The 24,676-nt window shown below is 34.4% G+C and overlaps 1 protein-coding gene across 7 annotated transcripts; it reads left to right on the top strand.

Moving 5' to 3' along the window:
• Positions 1-1,780: 1,780 nt before the first annotated feature.
• Positions 1,781-24,082, top strand: LOC120490396 (uncharacterized). Of its 7 annotated transcripts, none has more exons than XM_039687865.2 (18): positions 1,781-2,015; positions 4,698-4,727; positions 4,980-5,021; positions 9,877-9,912; positions 10,577-10,627; positions 11,653-11,685; positions 11,786-11,824; positions 13,123-13,161; positions 14,508-14,534; positions 14,627-14,668; positions 15,235-15,565; positions 17,012-17,064; positions 17,140-17,187; positions 17,349-17,387; positions 18,108-18,140; positions 21,430-21,546; positions 21,631-21,681; positions 23,485-24,082. In XM_039687865.2, exons 1-18 carry the CDS (start codon positions 1,952-1,954, stop codon positions 23,511-23,513), a joined length of 1,104 nt encoding a protein of 367 aa, XP_039543799.2. In that variant the 5' UTR covers positions 1,781-1,951; the 3' UTR covers positions 23,514-24,082. The 7 variants fall into 7 exon arrangements, with proteins under 7 accessions (XP_039543799.2, XP_039543798.2, XP_039543801.2 ...); XM_039687864.2 differs by having other exon boundaries at positions 10,583-10,627; positions 15,235-15,582; positions 17,014-17,064; XM_039687861.2 differs by having other exon boundaries at positions 1,782-2,015; positions 15,235-15,582; positions 17,014-17,064.
• The last annotated feature ends 594 nt before the right edge of the window (positions 24,083-24,676 follow it).

Genomic DNA, 24,676 nt, shown 5'->3' on the forward strand with positions numbered 1-24,676 from the left:
AAGTAAATCATATACACTATTTTTCCCCAGTGTGTTATTTTGTGGTTACTAGCTACAAAAACTGTTGTTTAATGTGGAAGGATTAGATTCGTCACCCTTGGTATTGGTGAATATGCATATTTTTCGTGTTGTAAGTCCTGAAGGTGTTTTACTTCACAATTTAACAAAACTTGTCTGAAAAGGTAAATGATAATTAACTGCAGAACCTGAGATTTGTCTCAACATGTTGCTATTTTATGGCAAGCTGGATTAGCTTAAAATGCCCCCAGTGTCACTTGTCGTAATTGCATTTTAAAGTCCTTGTGAACTGGAAGTGGCAAACAAATTTTCTTCAGTGTTGTGACGCATTTCCGAAAGAAACGGAATACCAAATGAGGAAAAATAGAAAAATCTCTCCACTCAGACAAATTTATTTCACTCTAGCACAAAACTGGATGTGTGCTTTCATATAGACCTATAGCTACATATGGCTCTGCATGTCTGCGCGTTCAAACTTTGCAATTATGACAAGTAACTCTGGGAATATTTTAAAAGGGTCCTATAATGCTCTTTTCACAAGATGTAAAATAAGTCTCTGATGTAAAAAAAAAAAAAAGTAAATGCGTGTGTCCCTTTAAATGCAGATGAGCTGCTGCTCCCGGCATAGGGGGCGGACCTTTAAGAGCTATCCACTGAAAATGTCAAAAACGTTAGCCTTTTATGTTCAAACCGAAGTCAGACGGGACATTTCTGATTATGGTTAGTTGATGAATTTATGTTGCTGATGTAGAGTTAACAATCTTACTCATTGATTAGCATATTCTGTCATGATAATCTATAAATCGCGTTCCCGAGGGCAGGGTTTGTCATTTTTTTTGTTGCCATTGGCTTTTGGCTTGCTTAGTTGGCGACATTACATTTAACATTTTATTTAAAGCTGTACTGAAACTCTCATTTGGACCTTGAACCGTTTGGACCCCATTGAAGTCCATTATATGGAGAAAATCCTGGAATGTTTTCATCAAAAAACTTAATTTCTTTTTGACTGAAGAAAAAAAGACATGGACATCTTTGTTCTTGTCTGACATGGGGGTGAGTAAATTATCAGCAAAAGTATTTTTAAAAGTGAACTACTCCTTTAAGACAGGACTTTTCACTTTAAAAAGTGAAATCATGATCAACAGCCGTAGTTTAGGCTAAACCGGCTTGCCACACTTCGCCCGCTGGGTGGCTCAAGTTCAATAGTAATAGCTAATCGTTTCGAAGGAACTTCCCCAGAGCGACGAAACGAATGAATGGAGCTGTGTCTTAAAACCTGGAGGCATGGGTGGGTTTCCAGCAAGACAGCTCACTGGGGTTTAAAACAGCTCCATTCATGCGTGTCGTTGTTCTGGGGAAGTTCCCTCGCAACCTTTAGGGAACGCAACGACCTGTTTCATATCGTGCCGCGGGTTTTGATGTGCGTGCGTGCGTTACACAGCAAACGGCTTCATGTGCATGTAACACATGGTTGAAGTGTTTAATGCATGTCAAGAAACCACGCAATGTATTTAATGAGGTTTCTAACGGCAAACGAACAGATGGATCAATAATACGCATGCTTTTGTTGAAGCTAATGTCATGATATGATACAGATCCAGAAGGGGGAGGAGGGGATCCTCGTGCATCCTCAGCCCGTGCATGAGACTCTGCCGAGAAACACAGTCAAACCTGCAATTGGATCCTACACAAGTCAATCCCACATGTGGGTGGGCATTAGATTCAGGGCTGCACACACACACACACACACACACACACACACACACACACACACACACACCCAGGAAAGTTTGTACAACAAAGGTTGTCGGAAAGTTGCACACCAACCACATGCGTGCGAACACGAAGTGTACAAAGAAAATCTCCACGCGTTAAAAGAAAAGCATTACGTTACGTTTAATTCCTAATTCAGCTCAGTTTCATTCACGCCACAATGATGTCATACGTGTGGATTTTCGTGCTGGGAAGTTTAATCGTGACTGGAGTAAAGATGCAAGGTAAGGACAAGTTTTGCCAGAAAAAAAAAGAAAAAAAAACTTTCTTTCACGTTTTAAAGAAAAGTAGCCTACCAAAGTTTGCTAACATCTTATTTGTTACATACAGTTACTAAATTAATAACTAGCCTATAAATGATGCATTATTAAACCAAACCCTAATTCTAACCATTATTGTACAGTGTAACAAAGACAAGTATAACCATGCGTGTTTATCAACTATACATGTATAAAAACTGTATAGAGTCCAAGATGAAATGGGAAGCATGTCTTTGTTTAGTAGTGAGTCTATATCAGCTCCAAGATCACGTGTTTGGTACATTAATACACTATATATGAGTTCTGTGTTATTATCACAAATATAAGACCCCTGTGAGAATGACTTGTTAGACATGCTGAAGCTGTAAAGTCGCTTTGTACATCGTGTTCTTGACTAAACAGCTTTGTCTGCTCAGTTTCTCGATGACTTCATCCATGCACAACAGTTCTGAAATGCTCACAGATGCAACCAAATGTTAGGATCACGTTTAAAATGTGAATATTGGGGAAACGTGTTCCTTTAATGTCGATTTATGGGGGTGTTTGTTGCAAATATGTGAAATCTCATCCAGATGTAGACGAGCGACACGTTTAGTTCAGTGTTGTAAATTGAGAAAGAGTGAGGTGAGGTGTAGTCCCAGAAATTCAATCTAGTCCCAGATGTAGACACACCCTACACGGGAAACGCAGAGGAGTTACGAAAGGGATGCTCGATTCACCCGAGGGAGTTTGCGTGCCTCTCTCTCTCCCCAACACACAGCAATAATGCATTCATTCCTACAGCCTTGTATTTTTGATTTTGTGAGGGAGAGCGTCTTTGTTCGCAGGCTCCTGTGTGTGTTTGTGTGGACAGGTGTGTCTCCATCCTCGTACTCAGAGTAAACTTCTTTTGTGTGTCTTAATCTGACAACTGTGCCAGAAACCTCAAAGAGCGGCGGTGGAAATGTAAAGCTTGGGGAAGTAAATCACTTAGGCAAGTGTTGAAGTAGTCATTTTGCAATCATGCAAAAACAAGCAAGATTTGGCTTTTATAATGTAACCCCGAAAGCGTGAAGACTTGATGTTGAGATGACACGTCTACATTTGCTGTGTTCAATCAAAGATCATTGTAAAGCAGGCAATTCCTTTTAACACATTTTTGAATAATAGTTCGGATCATGTTATGCCACATTTTAAACTAATTTGTCTGTACATAAATGAAAAATAAAGCAGTTGTTTTAAATGCATCACGTGAGTTTGTGCATCATAACATTTAAATGTATTAAAAGAGATTTAGACATAAAGATGTTAATATATATTACTAGCACTATTATTTGTAACATGTGTTAGTCACACTTTAGATTAGAGTCCAATTTTCACTATTAACTATGACTTTTGACTCAATAAACTTTTGACTCAATAAACATAAAAAAAATGCTGGGTTGTTTCGACCCAAATTTGGGTCAAATATGAACAAACCCAAATGTTGGGTTAAAAATGTAATTAAAAAAAATTAGTTGAAAGTTGGGTTAAAATCTTAAATTACATTTTTGACCCAAATTTGGGTTAAAACAACCCAGCGCTGTTTAGAGTGTATGGTGGTAGTTAAGTGCACTGTAAAAATTTGTTATCACAACATATTTTCTTTTGTCAAATCAACTTTATAATAATTTATTTAGTTGAGATAACTTATTATTTTGAGTTTCCGATGGTTAAATTAATCTACTTCATTGTATTAACTCACTTTTTCCAGTTCAATCAACTTAAAATTTTAAGGCAACCAGGTTACTTACTTTTTTAAGTTAAACCAACAATATTTTTTTAAAAGTAATCACAAAATTTTTTTCTTTTGTCAAATCAACTTTATAATAATTTATTTAGTTGAGATAACGTATTATTTTGAGTTTCTGATGGTTAAATTAATCTCCTTCATTGTATAAACTCACTTTTTCCAGTTCAATGAACTTAAAATTTTAAGGCAACCAGGTTACTTACTTTAAGTTAAACCATCAATATTTTTTTACAGTGTGCAAGTATTGTGTGATTAAGGGATGTAGATTATGATCATGCAGAATAAGGCATTAATATATGCTTTATAAGTACTAATAAACAGGCAATATCCACAACAATATGCAATTAGACCCTATACTAAAGTGTCACCTAGTTAATATTATTTAATTAACTTGAGCTAACATGAAATATCATTAAATTAACTAATGCAATTGTATTGTAAAGTGTAAAGTCTATACAGGGGAATTTGTGCATCACAATATTATGAAAAATGAAAGCTTAAATTTACTCAGCGTGACCAAATGTGTGCCTGGTTGTGTAAATGAAGCAGATATTTCTGGATTTATTAGTTGTTTGGGAATGCCACACTCTAAACAAAGCTGGGTTTTTTTAACCCAAATTTGGGTCAAATATGGATAAACCCAAATTGTTGGGTTAAAAAATGTAATTTAAAATTTTAACTTTCACTTTCAACTGTATTTTTTTAATGAAATTTTTAACCCAACCTTTAGGTTTGTCTATATTTGACCCAAATTTGGGTTGAAGTAACGCAGCATTTTCTTTGTGTTTGTCCATATTTGACCCAACCCAGCATGTTTAGAGTGTATGTTCAGTCGTGTGTTATAACGCTGTTTTGTGTGTGTGTGTGTGTTTCAGAGGATGGAGTGGAGGCTGCTGAGAATGACGGTACGTTTCGATTTCGATCATATTTAATAACTGCCATAGTTGTGTGTGAACACACCCTTCTCCAGAAAACTTCCTCTGCTCCGTGCCAAAGCAATAAAACGCATAAACGGCGAGAGTTTACAGCTCTCACGGCAGGGTTATATTACAAAAGAGCAGTGTGTGTGTTCAACCCTTTGACGTGGTTCAATATATCACCTGGCACACAATAAAGATGATAAATACGGGTTGCTAATTTACCTGTCTCATATACAGAGTCTCCGGCCGATGACCCCGCTGAAACCGTTCCTGATCAAGGTGATGATAAGATTTCTGTCTCTAAATAACACAATATATTCCACTGATGCTAAAAACACAATTAATCACATAATATTAGTATTATCAGCTTTTAAAAGTAGAAACCCTTCCAGTGTCCTTCTTGGTTGTTGACGTCAAAGACCGTACGTATAAATTGGAAGTCAGATTAAATAGATGTCAATGTACACAGACAGCCCTCATGTCTAAACCAGCAGCCAAACGCACAACAAACACACTGTGACGGGTTACGGGTTTGTTATTGTCGTCATTTGATATCCAACAAATAAATATCCTAAGGGCGAGTCGAGAACCACAGATCCACATCATATAAGTAAAGATATTGAATGAACAGGAGCGTCACTGTCGCATTCGGGCATCTCTTTAATTCACTTTTGTACTGTAATATCTCGGATAAAACTGGGAAGTTGGTCCATTCTTTGCTGTCTCTTACGGATGTATTGTGATATAATGGAAGAAAAGTATTCTAATATAAAAGTTTAAACACACTCTTTTGGTTCGAGAAATATATATATATATATATATATTTTTTTTACGGCTTCGACTGAAATAATGCCCAACCAAACTACACTGAGTTATAGGAACTTAATAATTTGCAGCTAAAACACAAGTTTTTACATTTAAAATAAGTTTAAAAATTAAAAAAAAAAAAATCCGGTCCTGTTCAAAGTTATCTGTAAAAAAAAAAAAAAACGTTTTCAATTTACGGTAAAATACCGGCAGCTGTGCTTGCCAGAAATTTACCGTATAAAATACGGTAGCAAGAATTTACGGTAATAAGATTTTACAGGCTTAACTTAAAATTTACGGAAGTAAACCGTATTTAATTATCTGATATACTGTAAAATTATCAACCATTTGAAGTGTTAATATCTGTTTTATACCATTGTAATAAACTGACATCCATCAATCACAGCATAGTCACATGATATATGGAAACTCATCACATGTCACTCTTTCACTTAATATTAACATATAGAAGCGGCACTGTGTCTTTCACTCAAACATTAAACACCATCATGGTAACACACATGAAATTTTAAAAAGGCAATAAACATTAACTTAACAACATTAAATGTCACATAAAACCCTAATGTACCTAACTGATTAGAAAAAGACTAAGAAAACTATGAAGAAACAAGTTATTTCAGCAAAAAATACATCAAGTGTGGAGTGTCACGCAGGGAATTGTGGGAATGTCAATTTACGTTTTTTTACTGTAAATTATACGATGAGTTGTTCATTTTCACTTTAAAAACTGTAAATTTAACAGTATTTTACAGTAAAATTACATGAAATTTACCATAAGATCTATCACAGTTATTTACCGTATATAGTAAGGAAAGGTTCTGTTAACCAATTAACAGTTTTTCACTGTAGCAATTTTACAGTTTTTTACTGTTAAAATCACGATTATTTTTTACAGTTATTTTTACTTTTACTTTTTTACAGTTTAATTTATTACTTTTTACTTACACTATAAAAGTGTTCATGAAAGAGTCTCTTCTGTCAACAACACTGAATTTATTTGATCAAAATACAGAAAAATTTTGAAAAACTATTATAGTGTAAATCATCTGTTTTCTATGTGAATATACAGTAAAGTGTAATTTATTCCTGTGATCAAAGCTGAATTTATTTGATCAATATACAGTAAATTTATTAAATATTATTCTAATGTAAATCATCTGTTGTCTATGTAAATATACAGTAAAGTGTAATTTATTCCTGTGATCAAAGCTGAATTTATTTGATCAATATACAGTAAATTTATTAAATATTATTCTAATGTAAATCATCTGTTTTCTATGTGAATATACAGTAAAGTGTAATTTATTCCTGTGATTTTCAGCATCATTACTCCAGTCTTCCGTGTCACATGATCCTTCTCTAATATGAGGATTTCCATATTTTTTTTTGTGGAAACATGTGATACATTCAGGTACATTTAAACTGATAAAGTGACAGTTAATGTTACAAAAGATTATATTTCAATCTTTCTATTCATCAAAGAATCCTGAAAAATAAAATCAATCTGTTTCCACTGAAATATAACCTGTTTTTAACACTGATAATAATCATAAATGTTTGTTGATCATCAGATCCTCATATTAGAGTGATTTCTGAAGGATCATGTGACACTGAAGACTGGAGTAATGATGATGAAAATCACAGGAATAAATTACACTTTATTATATATTCACATAGAGACCAGATGATTTACGTTATAATAATATTTAATAATTTTTACTGTATTTTGACCAAATAAATGCAGCCTTTGCAGCCATATTTTTTAATGATTCCAAACTTATTTACAACACAGATGTACGCTTGCTCTCTTGGCACACACACCCTTCAGCCATTATGCAGAACAGTTTACCCTGCGTCCTGTAAAACGGCCTCATGTTCTCGAGCAGTGGATGGGATTAAATGAGTTTCTGGAGACGTGTGCCGTATCATTAATGACTCCTCACCGTTGCCAGAAACTTCTGGCGTTCTCCAAATATAAACCAGTGTCCAGGTTTTGTGCTCCGGACTCCCAGTTCTCAACTTCATCTTTGTTCAGAGCATGAAGTGAACTTTTTGTCAAAACTAGCTCTCAAAGGCACCGATTCAGAGTTTTTGGATTTAGTAACTAGTTAAGCAACGGTCCGCCTTCCACCAGCATTTCTTTCTAATGCTGTAATGAGTAATGGCCTGTTATCCGCCGCTCGGAGAACACGTGAAAGTGTTTAGAGCCAAACACACTGCGATCGCTTCAACACCTGCATTTAGATATATCTACTCAGAGTTTAAGGGTATAGTTTACATCAGAAGCGCATCGCATTCACTTGAGGAAACAAAATCTACTCTGTTTTTATGAATTAACAAGTTAATTTTCTCAGAATTACGAGACAATTTTTCATGGAAAAAAGTTTTCGCTTTTTTCTGAATTAACGAGTTCATTATCTCAGAATTACGAGAATTTTTTTCTTGGGAAAAAAGTTTTTACGCTGTTTTTCTGAATAAACGAGTTAATTATCTCAGAATTACGTGATCATTTTTCATGAAAAAAGTTTACGCTGTTTTTCTGAATTAACGAGTTAATTATCTCAGAATTACGTGATAATTTTTCAAGGAAAAAAAGTTTACGCTGTTTTTCTGAATTAACGAGTTGATTATCTCAGAATTACGAGACAACTTTTCAAGGAAAAAAGTTTACGCTGTTTTTCTGAATTAATGAGTTGATTATCTCAGAATTACGAGACAATTTTTCATGGAAAAACGTTTACGCTGTTTTTCTGAATTAACAAGTTAATTATCTCAGAATTACGAGACAATTTTTCATGGAAAAACGTTTACGCTGTTTTTCTGAATTAACAAGTTAATTATCTCAGAATTACGAGACAATTTTTCATGGAAAAACATTTACGCTGTTTTTCTGAATTAACGAGTTGATTATCTCAGAATTACGAGACAATTTTTCATGGAAAAACGTTTACGCTGTTTTTCTGAATTAACAAGTTAATTATCTCAGAATTACGAGACAATTTTTCATGGAAAAACGTTTACGCTGTTTTTCTGAATTAACAAGTTAATTATCTCAGAATTACGAGACAATTTTTCATGGAAAAACATTTACGCTGTTTTTCTGAATTAACGAGTTCATTATCTCAGAATTACGATACATTTTTTCAAGGAAAAAAGTTTTTACGCTGTTTTTCTGAATAAACGAGTTAATTATCTCAGAATTACGTGATCATTTTTCATGGAAAAAAGTTTTTGTGCTGTTTTCTGAATTAACGAGTTAATTATCTCAGAATTACGAGAGAACTTTTCAAGGAAAAAAGTTTACGCTGTTTTTCTGAATTAACGAGTTGATTATCTCAGAATTACGAGACATTTTTTCATGGAAAAAAGTTTTTACGCTGTTTTTCTGAATTAAACGAGTTGATTATCTCAGAATTACGAGACAATTTTTAATGGAAAAAAGTTTTTGCTCAGTTTTTATGTATTAACAAGTTAATTTTGTCAGAATTATGAGACGATTTTTCATGGAAAAAAGTTTTTGCGCTGTTTTTCTGAATTAACGAGTTCATTATCTCAGAATTATGAGACATTTTTTCATGTAAAAAAGTTTTTACGCTGTTTTTCTGAATAAAGTTGAAGTAAAGTTGGTAAATCATCGTTAGTAATTTAAATAAAGCTGAAATAAAACGAAACAAAAATAAGAAATGGTGCAGAAAAGTTGAAGTACTAAAATTACTGACAGAAAAAATGACAACTAAAACTATTAAAAGTCGCTTTCATTAATTGAAATAAAAACTTGAGAGGAATAAGATCAGTGAAGAGCGACACAAAAACAACTTAAAAAAATGATATGAACAATAATAAGTTATGACAACATGTTTTAAAAAAAAATTAAATTAGTTAACACAAGTTACGCAAGATTCAACATATTTTTAATCAAGTCAGTTTAATGTAAATTAAGTTGAAAAAGTTGATTGTACTTAAAATTTTAAGTTGAGTTGAGTTTAAAAGACCTGATGATGAAAGTCTTTATGAAACACAACACGAGTAAATGACCCGAAAATCGTGTGTTGTTCTGCACTTTCAATGTTGTTTCCATGTAAAAAAATAAAAATAAAAAATTAAAACTGAACTAAAACTATTAAATGTCTACTAGTAGATGTCTTGTTATTGTAATGTTCAGCGAGTGTGATCTGATATTAATGAACGGGCGGCCTTGAACAGGTTTGATCTTGATAAACTCTCCCGCTGAATATTTCTGATCTTACGGGAGAAACTCAGAACTGTCCTGACTTGTAACATATAGATTATATATTTATATTCGCAGACAACACACCCACGCAGGATTTAGACGGCGGAGAGCGTGAGTATCTGATTTATGGTCACCTGTGGGTTTGGGGAAAGATGAGCCAAAGGTTGTGTTTCGCTCGAGGCTCGAGTCAGACGCCACGTGTGAGAGAAGTGAGGGTGTTGGGTTAACTTAAAAAAAGGACGTTTCCTGGTTTCCTTAAAAATTTGAGTTCATTGAAATTAAACATTTTAAAAGGAGATTGGTTTAATAAATATGACCCTGGACCACAGTCACATGGGTCAATTTTTTTGAAATGGAGATTTTTAATTCATCAATATATAAGTTTCCGTTGTTGTATGGTGTGTTAGGATAGGACAATAATTGGCCGAGATACGACTGGAATCTGCCGGGGGGGAAAAACAAAACATTGAGAAAATAGTCCACAAAAATAAATGTTTTATATATTTATGGCAGGAAAATTACTAAATATCTTCATGGAACATGAATGAATTTGGTATAAAAAATTAAAATCGATATCTTTGGATATTGCCACAGATACACCCGTGTGACTTGAGATCCAGGGTCACAAATAGAAACTCAAAATATTTTGTTATCTGACCCACGTTAATTATCCAAGTTGATTTGACTAAAGATAAAAAGTTATGATTACAAATTTTTATTTATTAATCGGTAATGTTCAGATCTCAGTGTCACGTCTCTGACTGTGATTGTAAAGTTACAGACGCTGAAAATAAAGAAACAGTGGATGAAGCCACAGATCTTACAGGTACACACACACACACACACACACTGAAGTAAAGCACCTCACACTGATTTTGCCATTACTAAGAGGTGTTGCTAAACTAAAACACGTTGTTGTGCAAATAAGCGACTGCAACGCATTAAAAGTTTCTGTTTTCTGTTAAAAAGTGGCCCAAAGTTAATCACTAATAATCTTTTTATCATTGCTAATCCAAATTATCTTTATCTGGACAGTAACTCTATTCTAGATCTGCTGTAAAGCCTAAACTCTCTCTGTTACTGTAATCTCCTGTTATCACTGTAAAGCTGCTGTTAAACTCTATACTGTTAAAGTGCTGTAGAAATGAAGGAGACTCGACCTAAAATGCACAAAACATGATTTTTATGTGTGTGTGTGTTCACATAGAAGGGCCAAAACGAAGTTTCATACCATTTCGGTGAAGTAAAAAAAAAAAAAAAAAAAAATGGAATTAAAAAAGAAAATTTTTTAAAATTTTTTATTTAAAATCCTTTTTAGTAATAAAAAAAGATTAAATAAAATATAGATGAAAAACTTAAACTAAACAAAAATGTAAAATAAGTTTAAGAGTTAAAGTTGCTAACTGTAAATAAACAAATAAATAAAAACTGAAGAAGTAAAACAAAGCTGATATGAAATAAAATATAAAAATGAGATTAAATAAAATTGGAAATTTTACCTTTTGGCAACTAGAATTACGTTCGAATAAAAAAAAATGAAAAAAAATAAATAAATTAAACCTAAATAGACAGATAAAAAATAATAAAATGACAAACAATTTTCAATAAAAAAGAAAAAGAATTGAAACTATTAATAAAACCTACAACTTGCATATATAAATAACATTAATTTGATGCAGATAGTCTTTTTGTTATTAATCGTCAATGATTCATAATAATCCGAATATTCCGCCTGCAGGTAATAAAGGCTGTTAGTCAATGCATTCATACACAATCCGAGTCAGAGCGATCGGTGTAATGATGACACACCTTGAAATATTGTGATTTATTGTCGTTTTGTGTTGTTAATAGAGACTGAAACTGAAGAGACGAAGCCTGATTCAGGTACAGGTTTACAACACACCTGAGCAAAACTACATCAACACATCATCTGCCATGTATTGAGGGTTTTCAGCTCATGTGTGTGTGTGTGTGTGTTTCCCAGACGCTACCGAGGACGAGCAGCCAGCGACAGAACCAGCAGGTAATATAAAAACACACACACACAACAGACGATAACATAGATATGATATAACACAACACGAATATTAAAATCAGTCATACACTCAATTGGGTCGTTTTAACCCAATTTTGGGTCAAATACGTACAAACCCAAATGTTGGGTTAAAAATGTAATTTATAAATTAACCCAATGGCGGTGTTTCTCCATATTTGACCCAAAATTGGGTTAAAACAACCCAGAATTTTTTAGTAGACCTTCAAAATATGTGATATGTGCGATATGCGTGTTTCGATATGGAGTGAAGTTGTGGAACAGATTAAGTTCAGTACTTAAACAATGCCCAAGTATGACTCAGTTTAAAAAGCATTGTAAAAATATGATATTTGCAAGGTATAGAGAGGATGAAGGTTATTAGTTAGGTGATAGTTTATTTATATATTTTTCTTTTTATTTTTCTCTTTTTATTATTATTAGTTTTTATTTATTTTCTGTATATACACATAGGTAGATATGTATGTTGTTTTTGTTTTTGGTGTGTGTTTTTCAAAATATTCGGTCAACCGGTTAATTAGTTATAATTAGTTGAACATTTTTTTTTTCTACATGTTCGAAATAAAAACTTTTCATTCATTCATTCATTCATTCAAATATGAGGAAAATATTTTACATTTATAATATGTGGGGAAAAACCTGACTAAACTATTTGGCAAAAAAGTCAAACTGGACAGGTTTTATTTTAGTATGCAAAAAAAAAAAAAAAAAAAGACTACAACATAATCAGTTATTAATATTTGGTTAGTTCTCTCTTATTTTTGCATGCGTTCATAATTTCTTTGCATCACAATCTGGCCAGAAATCATGTTAACGTTGTTATCACTAATAAAACAATGAATACACAATATGACTAAAATATTATAATATGCAGACGTGAGTTTCCCTGAGCATCACTTTTGGACGCCATCATGGAAATTTCTCAAAGATAATTCTAGTTATGTTCAGCATTCAAATATTCCATCGCTAGAAGAGGATTTTTAAACCATCCTGTAATCATGAAGGACTGGAAAACTCATCGGGTCTGTAATAATAATGTGGTTTTGACTATTACATTTTTTGCCGCTTCGGTAAGAGAGTCGGTAGCCGAAATGCAGTGAAAAAACCAGATGCGATGTTTAATATGTGAATCACCGGCGAGTCGGACAATCGTCCCGTTCACACATTCCTCCAGGACTGATGTTATCAGATTAAGTGATGCTATAACCACACATATTTCACACACACAAACATCATCATCTGCATCTGACTCATGTTTCCCTCGTCAGCTGAAGAGAAACCTGATGAAGAAGCTCCTGTTGAAGCAGGTACTGTAGAAATATGACACTTCACACTCGGTGTGTTTCCACTGACTCTGCTCGAAGTGTGTGTGTGTGTGTGTCCAAGTCCAACTTTGTGGCATTCTCAAATAGCTTTCCCAAAAAGTTATCTGGGCCAAACTCATCCTTATTTAGTTTTCCCCCAAGCTCATAATAGTGGGGTGCTTAACTTAAAGTGGCCCGTTATGCTTTTCAATGCCTTTCATATAGAGCGGTTTATGAATGTAAAAGTTTTAACGATCAAAGTGCACAACAAATAAAGTTATTGTCTCCTAAAAGAAAGATTTGATTCTGAACTGCAGAAACGAGTCGTCAGCAAGTCCTTTTTTTGTTATACCTATGTAGCAAATTTGCATAATGGTCTTCATTGGCTGTCGGTGAACATGTCTACTTAGCTCCGCCCTCAAACACTAGTTGCATCTGAGACTGGAAGAGTTTGTTTCGTGTTTTCTGCTGACAAAGCAAATCCACTTTGACGATATTGATACGGTTAAACACACGCCATCGTTTCTGAGATGAAATTCAAATTTGGTGATGGGCGTTTAATTCTCAACACACGGTTGACCAATCAGAGCAGAGTAGACTCTCAGAAAGGCGGGGCTTAAAGAGACTGAATCTTTATCGAAAACACTGAGAAATGAGATGATTCTGCAATGTTTATAATGAGAAAATTAGTGTTTTTTGACTTTGGATGCATGTAAATCTATTATAGGAGACTCCAAAACAAGCGTTAAAATAGCATAAACGGGGCTGAAATATTATGTTTTATTGTGGCAATTCATATTTGTCTACAAAACTAATTTCTGAAGAGTTTACATCAATGCAAGTATAAATTCAAGTGTGCATGCTAAAAATATTCAGTCCCAAATTTAAGATTTATGTATTTGAATTGCAAATAACATTTGGTTGTGTTTAACAATCGAATAAACTTAATGTGATGCATATTTGTCAGTCATTGATGAATAAAACTGCAATTGTTCTAATAAACTGAATGTGTTTTAAATACACAATAATAATCCAATTTCTTCCAACCTCACACTGAATATTGCTTGTTCCACAACTATAGCTTTTATGTTTTCACAATGAACAGATGTATGCTGAATCTTATCCATTTCAATAAATGCAGTTTTACATCAAATCAAATCGATGCAAATAAATAATAAACTGTTTTTTTAGTACACTTAATTAATGCATGAGTGCCAAATATGCATCACATTAAGTTTTTAGTGCATGTTAACGGTGTAATGCAAATGGATGGACATTTTATATGCAATTGAAAGAGTGCGACTTAAAAATCATTGTACTGATCATTGTTTTTTTAATCTGTTGTACAGAAGGTGAAGGCGACGCACCGGACACAGGTTGGCAGAACGTTTATATGATGTTCTTGCACGTACTGTACATTTGTAAACTGCTGTTATTTTAAGTTTACAGATATTGCTTTGGTTTTCAGAAGCTGATCCGCTTGCTGAAGAGACTGACGTTACTGAACAAGGTTTCATTTATTCTTTTATCTCTCGGTTTGATCTTATCTTTATCTCGCAGTTGAATCTTTTCAAAGCCACAATTTGACGTCATGTATAAACTTTGCTTTGTTGCTGTTGCATAGAAACAAAACGTTAACCTATAACAGAGTCATCACATTACTCTAATGTTATATCAATGGTTACATCAATCTTGAGATATTAAAAAAAATGTCTGATATTATTTAAAAATGTTAAATAATAAAAAATGTCTCCCCTGGAGTTGCTGGTCAGATAGGACCTTCTATCTCAGGCGAGGGGAGCAATCCTCCATCCCCGCCCAGAAACATCCAACCTCTGAGGGGTCCCAACTCATAGACTCTGGTCTCTCAACCGAGCTTGTAGACCATACTAAACTCCAGATTTCTGTCCACGAGCTGAAATGGAGAGTTTTTAGTGTAATCAATGGGATCCAGTTAATTACACTGCAGGCATTTATTGCAGTGAACATGCTTTCCTATCTTTATCATCACAGATCTTTGACTTGTTCGCTGGTTTAGACTACATCTAAAAAAAAAGGTCTGTTTCCCTTTGTCAGAAATCAAGCCAGAAGAAGCTGCAGATGAAGTAGAAAAAGAACCAGCGCCAGAGAGTCCAGATCAAGAAGAACCGGTCCAAGAGGAACCAGCGCCAGAGAGTCCAGATCAAGAAGAACCGGACCAAGAGGAACCGGACCAAGAGGAACCGGACCAAAAAGAACCAGAGCCAGAGAGTCCAGATCAAGAAGAAACAGCGCCAGAGAGTCCAGATCAAGAAGAACCGGACCAAGAGGAACCGGACCAAAAAGAACCAGAGCCAGAGAGTCCAGATCAAGAAGAAACAGCACCAGAGAGTCCAGATCAAAAATCGGACCAAGAAGAACCGGACCAAGAAGAACCGGACCAAGGTAACAAGGAAAAGTCATAAACATGCATGTTTAAGAATGTTGAGAGAATGCTGGGAATTACAAAAAATAAGCAATCAGCTCTTTGTAAAATGAATTGACATATTCCTCAGGTTCAGGGATTTGTTACAAAACCCAGTGCGTTGCCTATTTTAAGGCATCATAATTAGATAGCACATTTTGACCAGATTCAGAAACAAAATTTACATCTATCCATTAAAACAGAATTGAAATTAAATCAATATGAAAATGATTGTAAGAACTCAATCTAATTAGATATAGATAGTGTTTTGAGTATTGTATTTGTATTGTAAAAAAAAAAGGTAAGCTACTTTTGAACTCACAGTCTAGAGTTTTTTTTCTCAGAAAAAGCTCAAGCTTAAGCTTCCATAGGACACATTTCAGTTATTAACTCGATCCCCATCAGCGTCTTTTAAAAAGTTGCCAGTCAGAGTAGCATTACTAGTTTAATTTAGGTTCCAATACAATTTAACCGAGAAAGTTCTGCACACTGTTTTCCATTTTGAGGCAGTCGAGGTGTCGGACATTAACCTCTTGTCAAATCTCAAAGGTCAACTGGGCCTTTTGTTGACCTAATCAGGCTCAAAGAGTTACACTGTTATGCTGATGGAATCAGGTAACCAGCTGAATTTACATACTCTGTTTCAGAGTGTCTCCACCTCTATGTAACCCCTACCCCTTAAAAAAGGCATATAAGCTACAATGTCTATATCAACTGCCTAAGCAAACTTGGCTAAGATGTTGGGACGAAGCAGACCACAGCGATGCAACAGCAATAACGAACCCTGCTTAAAAAGATAAACCCGAGCCTCCTGGTCTTCGCTTCATTTTAGAAGGAAAAACTTCACAACATCAGCATCAGCATTTTTTATGAAATAAATTGCCCCGCTCAATATTTTGTTTTCTATACAGTCAATATATGAAAAGAAGGAACAAAGCCTCTGCTTTAAAAAAAAAAAACTTTTGAACAAAAGCTGAGAAATTGAAAAGCTGAGATTCCGAACGATGATCATTTTAATATTTTATATATACTGCAAAATTATTTTAATGACAATTAAGCACATACATCAAACTGAAATGTAAAAAATAAATAAATAAATAACACTTATTTCAATTTTGAAGTATTTTTACGTTATGGTAGTATTTGTTGTGCTGCGGCTAATATTTGCTTAATTTAAATGTTTGTTTAAAATAATTAATGAGAATATTAGGAATAATGATTATAATAATAGGAATTCAAAACTCAAATATATTACAGTAATGAGAGTTTGGTTGAAAACGCATTATAGTCATGAATATAAAATAATTTAATAAGAAATTTTGATGTGATGTGTCATGAGATTCACAGGAATATAGTCATTTTGTCGCAGTGTTTTCTTTCATATTTAGTCTGAAATGTGTGTTTTTTCTCAGACCTCGGTGTCGTCGCAGAGAAGCCAGTGGAAACCGATGAAGCAACGAAAGGTTCGACTCCGGATTATCAGTAATGCAGTCTGACACCATGAATCTGTGTTTACATGTGTGTTTGTGTTTCTCCAGTTCATTCTAGACGAGTTGATCCTTCTGATGCGCTCAGTGAAGACACAGGTACGCCATAATCTCATTATCATTAACAGAAACTACATCAATTACTCCTGAGTAATACACTAATATAAATATTGAACTTTTTAATGCATGCTATTCTGAATGCAATGCATAGAGTGAATAAATTTCAGGCTGAGTGATTAATGAGAGATTTCTGCTTACAGTCGAGGGTGCAGACAAGCAGAGCGCAGATCAGGGCAAAGGTGCTCAGATTTACATTTAGATCTTACATCTGTAAACTTATCATTCATATTTTTAAGGTTAGGTCAAATCAGTCGAGTCATAAACCTAAATAACTCACAAAAAACTCAAAATATATGTGTTTGTAGTCAATTAAATAACGTTTTTTATGTTAATCACAAATGTAAGGGTAAATAAAACAACCATTCAAGTAGATAATCACTGCAAAAAATGTCTTCTTTTTCAGCACAAATATCTAAACATTCTTAAATCAAGATACATTTACTAGAGAAGAACAATAAGGGGAGATATTAAGACTTGTTTATTGAAAAACTGACCAAAATTAAGTGAGTTTATGCTTAAAATAGTCATTTTCCCTTTGAATTACAATGATTTTCCTGCCCATCAATTTTAATGATATTTTCAGTTTTAAGCATCAATTTTAATGATATTTTCAGAATATCTTCAGCCATTTTGCTTCTCCAGTAAATGTTTAGATATGCCCAATGTTTAGATATTTGTGCTGGAAAATAATACAAAAATAAAAAGTGACAAAACAACTCATCAGGATTTTTATAGGCAGGATTTGTTATCTTTCCCAGAAACAAAAAAAAAAATACATTATAATAAAATATATATTTAATACACTGTCTACATTGTAATTGTATGTTCTTCATATTTCACCAATATGGTTATTGCCAATATGCATGTTTAAAATCTCATTGTTCTCTTTACTATTACAGCTCGCAGTGCAGGAGCCGCTTCTGGCCCAAAAGGTATCATACTTTTACATTTTGTTAAATAATTTTTAATATACATGTTTGTGATCTTATGGTCCTACATTGTGTGTCTGTGGGATTATTTTCACCTGTTTTCTGCTCTTCTTTAGGTGAACGTCTCTCGTACATTAGTAATTGGCACAGACTTTACTCAGTTAGACGTCATATTGCATGAAAACGAGGCAGTGAGGGACAGACTAAAGCCTTTACATCTGTATAAGTCCTAGATCACCTCACTTTCACAGCAAACATTATCAGAATGCTGTTAAACAACATTACAATCCACTGAACACACGGTTTCTCTATTCCTCACGGCCTCATTCTTGTGAAGGATTAAACACACTCTCCTGATCATCACTAAAGACAGTGATGCATGACTTCACAAACACCATTAATAACACGATCATGAGTTGATCATCTTTAATACCTGCCGCTCCACCCAATCTAACACACAGAACAAACACACATCAACCGATATACACGTCACGTTTGCATACAACACACGCATTGACGTTATTAAACAAACAGTCTGACTAATATCATCTAACATATTTGATGATTGAAAGAAAACAATAGGAAGACATGTTGAAATCATGAGAAGTCGTCAAAAAAGGTCTTATAAATTATGACAAAAGGCCAAGTATGAGATTGAAAAAGTGAAATTACAAGATTAAAAAGACAAAATTAGAAGACATAAATCAGAAATAGGCATGTTAATCATCAGTCGAAATAAACAATTATGAGAAAAACAGTGGAAATTGACAATTATGAAATTATGAATGATCTTTTTTTTTGGAGATTGGCGTTATGAAACGATAACATTCTGACTAGCATGTTTCTTGGAAGACTGAAAATAATACAAGTTTGGATATGAAAAATCATAATGATGACAAAAGGCCAATTATGAGATTTAAAAAAATCATAATATTGAGATTGAGGTTAAAGATTCTGATTAACATGATCTAACATGTTCGACATTTGAGCAGAAATTCAGAAACAAAACAAAAAATCATATTTTTGCCAAACATTTGCCTGGTTAAAACACAAACAAACAAAAAAAAAACTTTTATATTGACCATAAATGGTCTAGTTTTCCTTTTCTCTAAAATGTTCTCCAGTTTTGACACATTTACCCAATTCATCATGGGACTCTCGTGCTTGTTATGTAAATTGCATATTAATATGATCCATATGACGAATCATGCAATATTGTCTAAAGAGGAAATGTCTGTTTAAACGTACAGAAGCTAATATTCACCATATAAAAAAAATACATTCTTTGGTAAATCATAATTATAAGATAGAAAGTCACAAGTGTGAATTAAAAGTCAAAAATATGAGGGAAAAAAGGGAAAAATTGTTAATTAAAAGTCAAAATTCTGCCGAAAAAAAGTCACAATTATGACATGCTAAGTCATAACTGACATAAGAAGTCAAGATTCTAAAATAAATGTCAGAATTTTTAATTTTTATGTCACTTTTTATGAGTTTAAATGGGATTCCAAATAAGCCTGGAGTGGCTGTATTCTAATGCTGCCATCTAGTGGATCAGTGTGTGAATCTCCTGTTGCTGTCTATCCACTGATATTATACAGTATAAACATAATCAGTGTTTTTGAGCTTGACAGACTGATGTTGAAGAGCTTTGTGAAATCTCTGAGTAAAGAAACGACGATTAGGAGACACCATCCCTCTGAGAGCTGATCTGTGTTTGCTCTGACCTCAGTGAACGAGCAGATCTTTGTGTCTGTTAGATTGGGTGGAGCGGCGGGTGTTATAAAAGATCAACTCATGCGGATGAGGATCGTGTCATTAGTGGTGTTTAAGTCAAGCATCGCTGTCAGTAGTGCTCAGTGTTTGGGGTTTGTCAAAATCCCTATAAGGGAAATCTTTTAATGCAGGAACTACAGACCAGAAGATCAGTGAATTTTCACGCAGAACCCCCTTAACGACTACCTAGCAACACCTTGACAACCACCCAGAACCTTCTAACGTCCATCTAGAAATCCCCCTAGCAACCACCCCTACAACTACGCATCAACATCCTAAGAACCATCCAGAATCCTCTTGTGACTACATAGCAAAACCCTAGCAACCACTCAGGACCCTTAACGACTACCTAGCAATGTCCTATCAACCATGCATTATACCCGAACAACTAATTAGCAACAACCCAGAACTCTCTAATCTCTATCTAGCAACACCATAACAACCACCCCAACAACTACCTATCAACCAGCCAGAATCCCCTAACAAATACGTAGCAATGCCCTCGCAACCACCCTCTTATAACTGCATAGCAACTCCCTAGCAACCATTTAGAACCCCTTAATGACTGCCTAGCAATCCCCCATCAACCATGCATAATAGCCTAACTACTACCTAGCAATGAGATAGCAACCACCCAGAATCACCTAACGTCTATCTAGCAATGCCCCTAGCAACCACCCCTACAACTATGTATCAACATTGTAGGAACCGCCCAGAACCCCTCTTGTGACTACATAGCAACACCCTAGCAACCACTCAGGACCCTTAACGACTACCTAGCAATGCCCTGTCAACCATGCATTATACCCTAACAACTAATTAGCAACAACCCAGAACTCTCTAATCTCTATCTAGCAACACCCTAACAACCACCACAACAACTACCTATCAACCAGCCAGTATCCCCTAACAAATACGTAGCAATGCCCTCGCAACCACCCTCTTATAACTGCATAGCAACTCCCTAGCAACCATTTAGAACCCCTTAATAACTGCCTAGCAATTCCCCATCAACCATGTATAATACAACTACCTTGCAATGAGCTAGCAACCACCCAGAATCCCCTAACAAATACAGTACATACTAAGGTTCTAGCAACCATCCTTAACCCCTTAATGATAACGCCCTAGCAACCGCCTGGAAAACCCTTAATGACATACAGTACCTAACATTGGCCTAGCAAACTATGCAGTAGCAACTTTGCCCAACAACTATGCAGAAATACACTAGGAGCCACCCATAACCCCTTTATTGACTACATAACAATGCCCTAGTAACCACTCATAAGTTCCTAATGATTACCTAGCAATGCCTTAGCAACCATCCAGAATACCTTAATCACTACATAGCAATGCCCTAGTAACCACTCAGAACCCCCTAATGATTATTTAGCAATGGCCTAGTAACCACTAGAGCTCCCTAACAACTACCTAGCACCCTAGCAACGCCCTAGCAACGACCCAGAACACACGAGGAGCCGTATAGTAACTTACTGTGTGTTTGGTTGTGTTCCAGACAGTGGATCCGGTACGGTTGTTGGCGTGGTCTGTGGGATTGCAGTAGCAGCGGTCGGTGCCATAACTGGATACTTCACCTATCAGAAGAAGAAACTGTGCTTCAAGGTCCAGAGAGGTCTGCGGCCCGAACCAGTAGCACATAATCATAGTTACTCATCATATGCTAATTGTTGAATATGAACATGTGCTTTCTCTTCAGGTGACCCAGAGATCGCCACAGAAAAAAACGGCACTCAGAGCGACCCACAGGGTGAGCCAATCACAGCTTCAGAAATATGTGTTTCACTGAATATTCTTACATATATGGCATTATATAGCAGCATAAACAAGTGCTTCAGCTATCGTTCCCTCTGGGGTGAGGGACTTATGGGTCGGGTTTGGTTTAGGAAATGGTTAGGATTACATTTTCAGACAGGAATGTTGTTCCAGGATCAAGAAAATATGTCGAGAACGCAGAAACGCAGAATCAGGACGTGCTTAGAGATGCACGATTCTGGACAAACTAAACACAACACAACATACTACAAATGTTAATGCTGCAGTCTATTTAAAATGTTTAATGAATCTGAATGAATTATTAAAAAAAATCAGGTTGAGGGAATGATTCAATGACTCACTCATAATGACTTCACTTGTTTCAAAACCAGATTAATCCACATTTAAAAAAAAAATCTCTTAAATGATTCAATGACTCACTACTTGTTTCATAACCAGATCAATCCACATTTTTTAAAACAAATCTCTTAAATGATCCAATGAGTTGCTTCATTACTAGATGAATCAGCATTTTTAAAACAATTCTCTTAAATGATTCAATGACTCACTACTTGTTTCATAACCAGATCAATCCACATTTTTTAAAACAAATCTCTTAAATGATTCAATGACTCACTACTTGTTCCATAACAAGATCAATCCACATTTTTTAAAACAAATCTCTTGAATGATTTAATGACTCACTACTAGTTTCAAAACCAGATCAATCCACATTTTTAAAACAAATCTCTTGAATGATTCAATGACTCACTACTAGTTTCATAACCAGATCAATCCACATTTTTTAAAACAAATCTCTTAAATGATTCAATGACTCACTACTTGCTTCATTACTAGATGAATCAGCATTTTTTGAACGAATCTCTTGAATGATTCAATAAGTCACTCAGAATGACTGCACTTGTTTCATAACCAGATCAATCCACATTTTTTAAAACAAATCTCTTAAATGATTCAATGACTCACTACTTGTTTCATAACAAGATCAATCCACATTTGTAAAACAAATCTCTTGAATGATTCAATGACTCACTACTTGTTTCATAACAAGATCAATCCACATTTGTAAAACAAATCTCTTAAATGATTCAATGACTCACTACTTGTTTCATAACCAGAGCAATCCACATTTGTTTAAAACAAATCTCTTAAATGATTCAATGACTCACTACTTGTTTCATAACCAGAGCAATCCACATTTTTTTAAACAAATCTCTTAAATGATTCAATGACTCACTACTTGTTTCATAACCAGATCAATCCACATTTTTTAAAACAAATCTCTTAAATGATTCAATGACTCACTACTTGTTTCATAACCAGATCAATCCACATTTGTTTAAAACAAATCTCTTAAATGATTCAATGACTCACTACTTGTTTCATAACCAGATCAAATCTCTTAAATGATTCAATGACTCACTACTTGTTTCATAACCAGATCAAATCTCTTAAATGATTCAATGACTCACTACTTGTTTCATAACCAGATCAAATCTCTTAAATGATTCAATGACTCACTACTTGTTTCACAACCAGATCAATCCACATTTTTAAAACAAATCTCTTAAATGATTCAATGAGTTGCTTCATTACTAGATGAATCAGCATTTTTCAAACAAATCTCTTGAATGATTCAATGACTCACTCATAATGACTGCACTTGTTTCATAACCAGATGAATCAGCATTTCTTTGAACTGTTTATCGTGCATCTCCACACTGGTGTGAACAGCTAAGTGTGTAACACACATGTTTATTCTGCTTTTCACACACAGTTTCCAGCACTCTCCTGGATTCGCCTTAACTCTCTGAGGCGGAGGATTCCCATGAAGCTACTGTGAACCGCTGCACATCTAAACTACTCGTTCTCATCTCGAGAATCAGAGTGAACTTCACACACACACACACACGATTCATGCATTCACAGTGCAGCACAAACACTCATTTACCGCTCCTGACGCAGATCATTGTCTCATAACACCATCTCCTCTGCTTCGACACCAGTTCTCAACTAGCACATAGAACTGTTAATCATTTGTTTTGAATGTAATTTCACATAGTTTGAATGGGACGGGATGCGTGCATGTGTATCGTGTGTGTGATTGGACGGCCTCATGAGAGGCGTTTCATCGCGTTACTTTAAAAGTGTCATGTAGTTTCGCTAAGTGCTTTTAATCACACAGGTTTGCTTGATGTTTAATTGTTGCCGCTGATTCATAAAAAGCGAATCTCACACCCTGGAATGATTCACTTTGAAAATGTGTTGTCTGACCAAATAGAATTCATAGGATTGTTTTTCTTTCTATTTTGTTTTTGTTATTTTAAATTGTGTAAATAATTGTTGAGTTTGAATAAAGGGTTGGTTACATGAAATGACTACGTTCACAGTTTTTTGCACACAGATTCATAATGCAATGAATTAATGACACAAACCAGAACCGCACAAAACTTGAATGCCAATCGAATTATTGTAGCTATATAATAATAATAACGGTGCAAATTATTTGTAATAGAATTATTAAGTTACACAATTTTAAGGTGTTTAGAGTAATAATAATTAACTGTATGTACATACTATAGGGTTAATTGCATGTAATCATGCATAATTTGCCGTTATTACTACAGTAACTACTAGTGACATGTGTAACACTGTAAAATAAGGTGTTACCAATAATAATAGCAATAATTTACATTGTGGTATAATGCATGGCTAGGGATGGGCAACGATTAATCGCATCCAAAATAAAAGTTTGTGTTTACATGTTTGTGTATATAATTCATTTGTATATATAAATACCCACACATGCATGTATATATTTAAGAAATATGTGCATGTATATATTTTATATATATATATTTATTCACAATTAATATTATATATAAATATTTGATATACTAATAACACATTTTTCTTAAATATATACATGCATGTGTGGGTATTTATATATACAAATTAATTATATACAC

Source organism: Pimephales promelas, chromosome 7 (genome assembly GCF_988280905.1).
Source record: "Pimephales promelas chromosome 7, fPimPro1.hap1.1, whole genome shotgun sequence".
NCBI classification, from domain to species: Eukaryota; Metazoa; Chordata; class Actinopteri; order Cypriniformes; family Leuciscidae; genus Pimephales; species Pimephales promelas.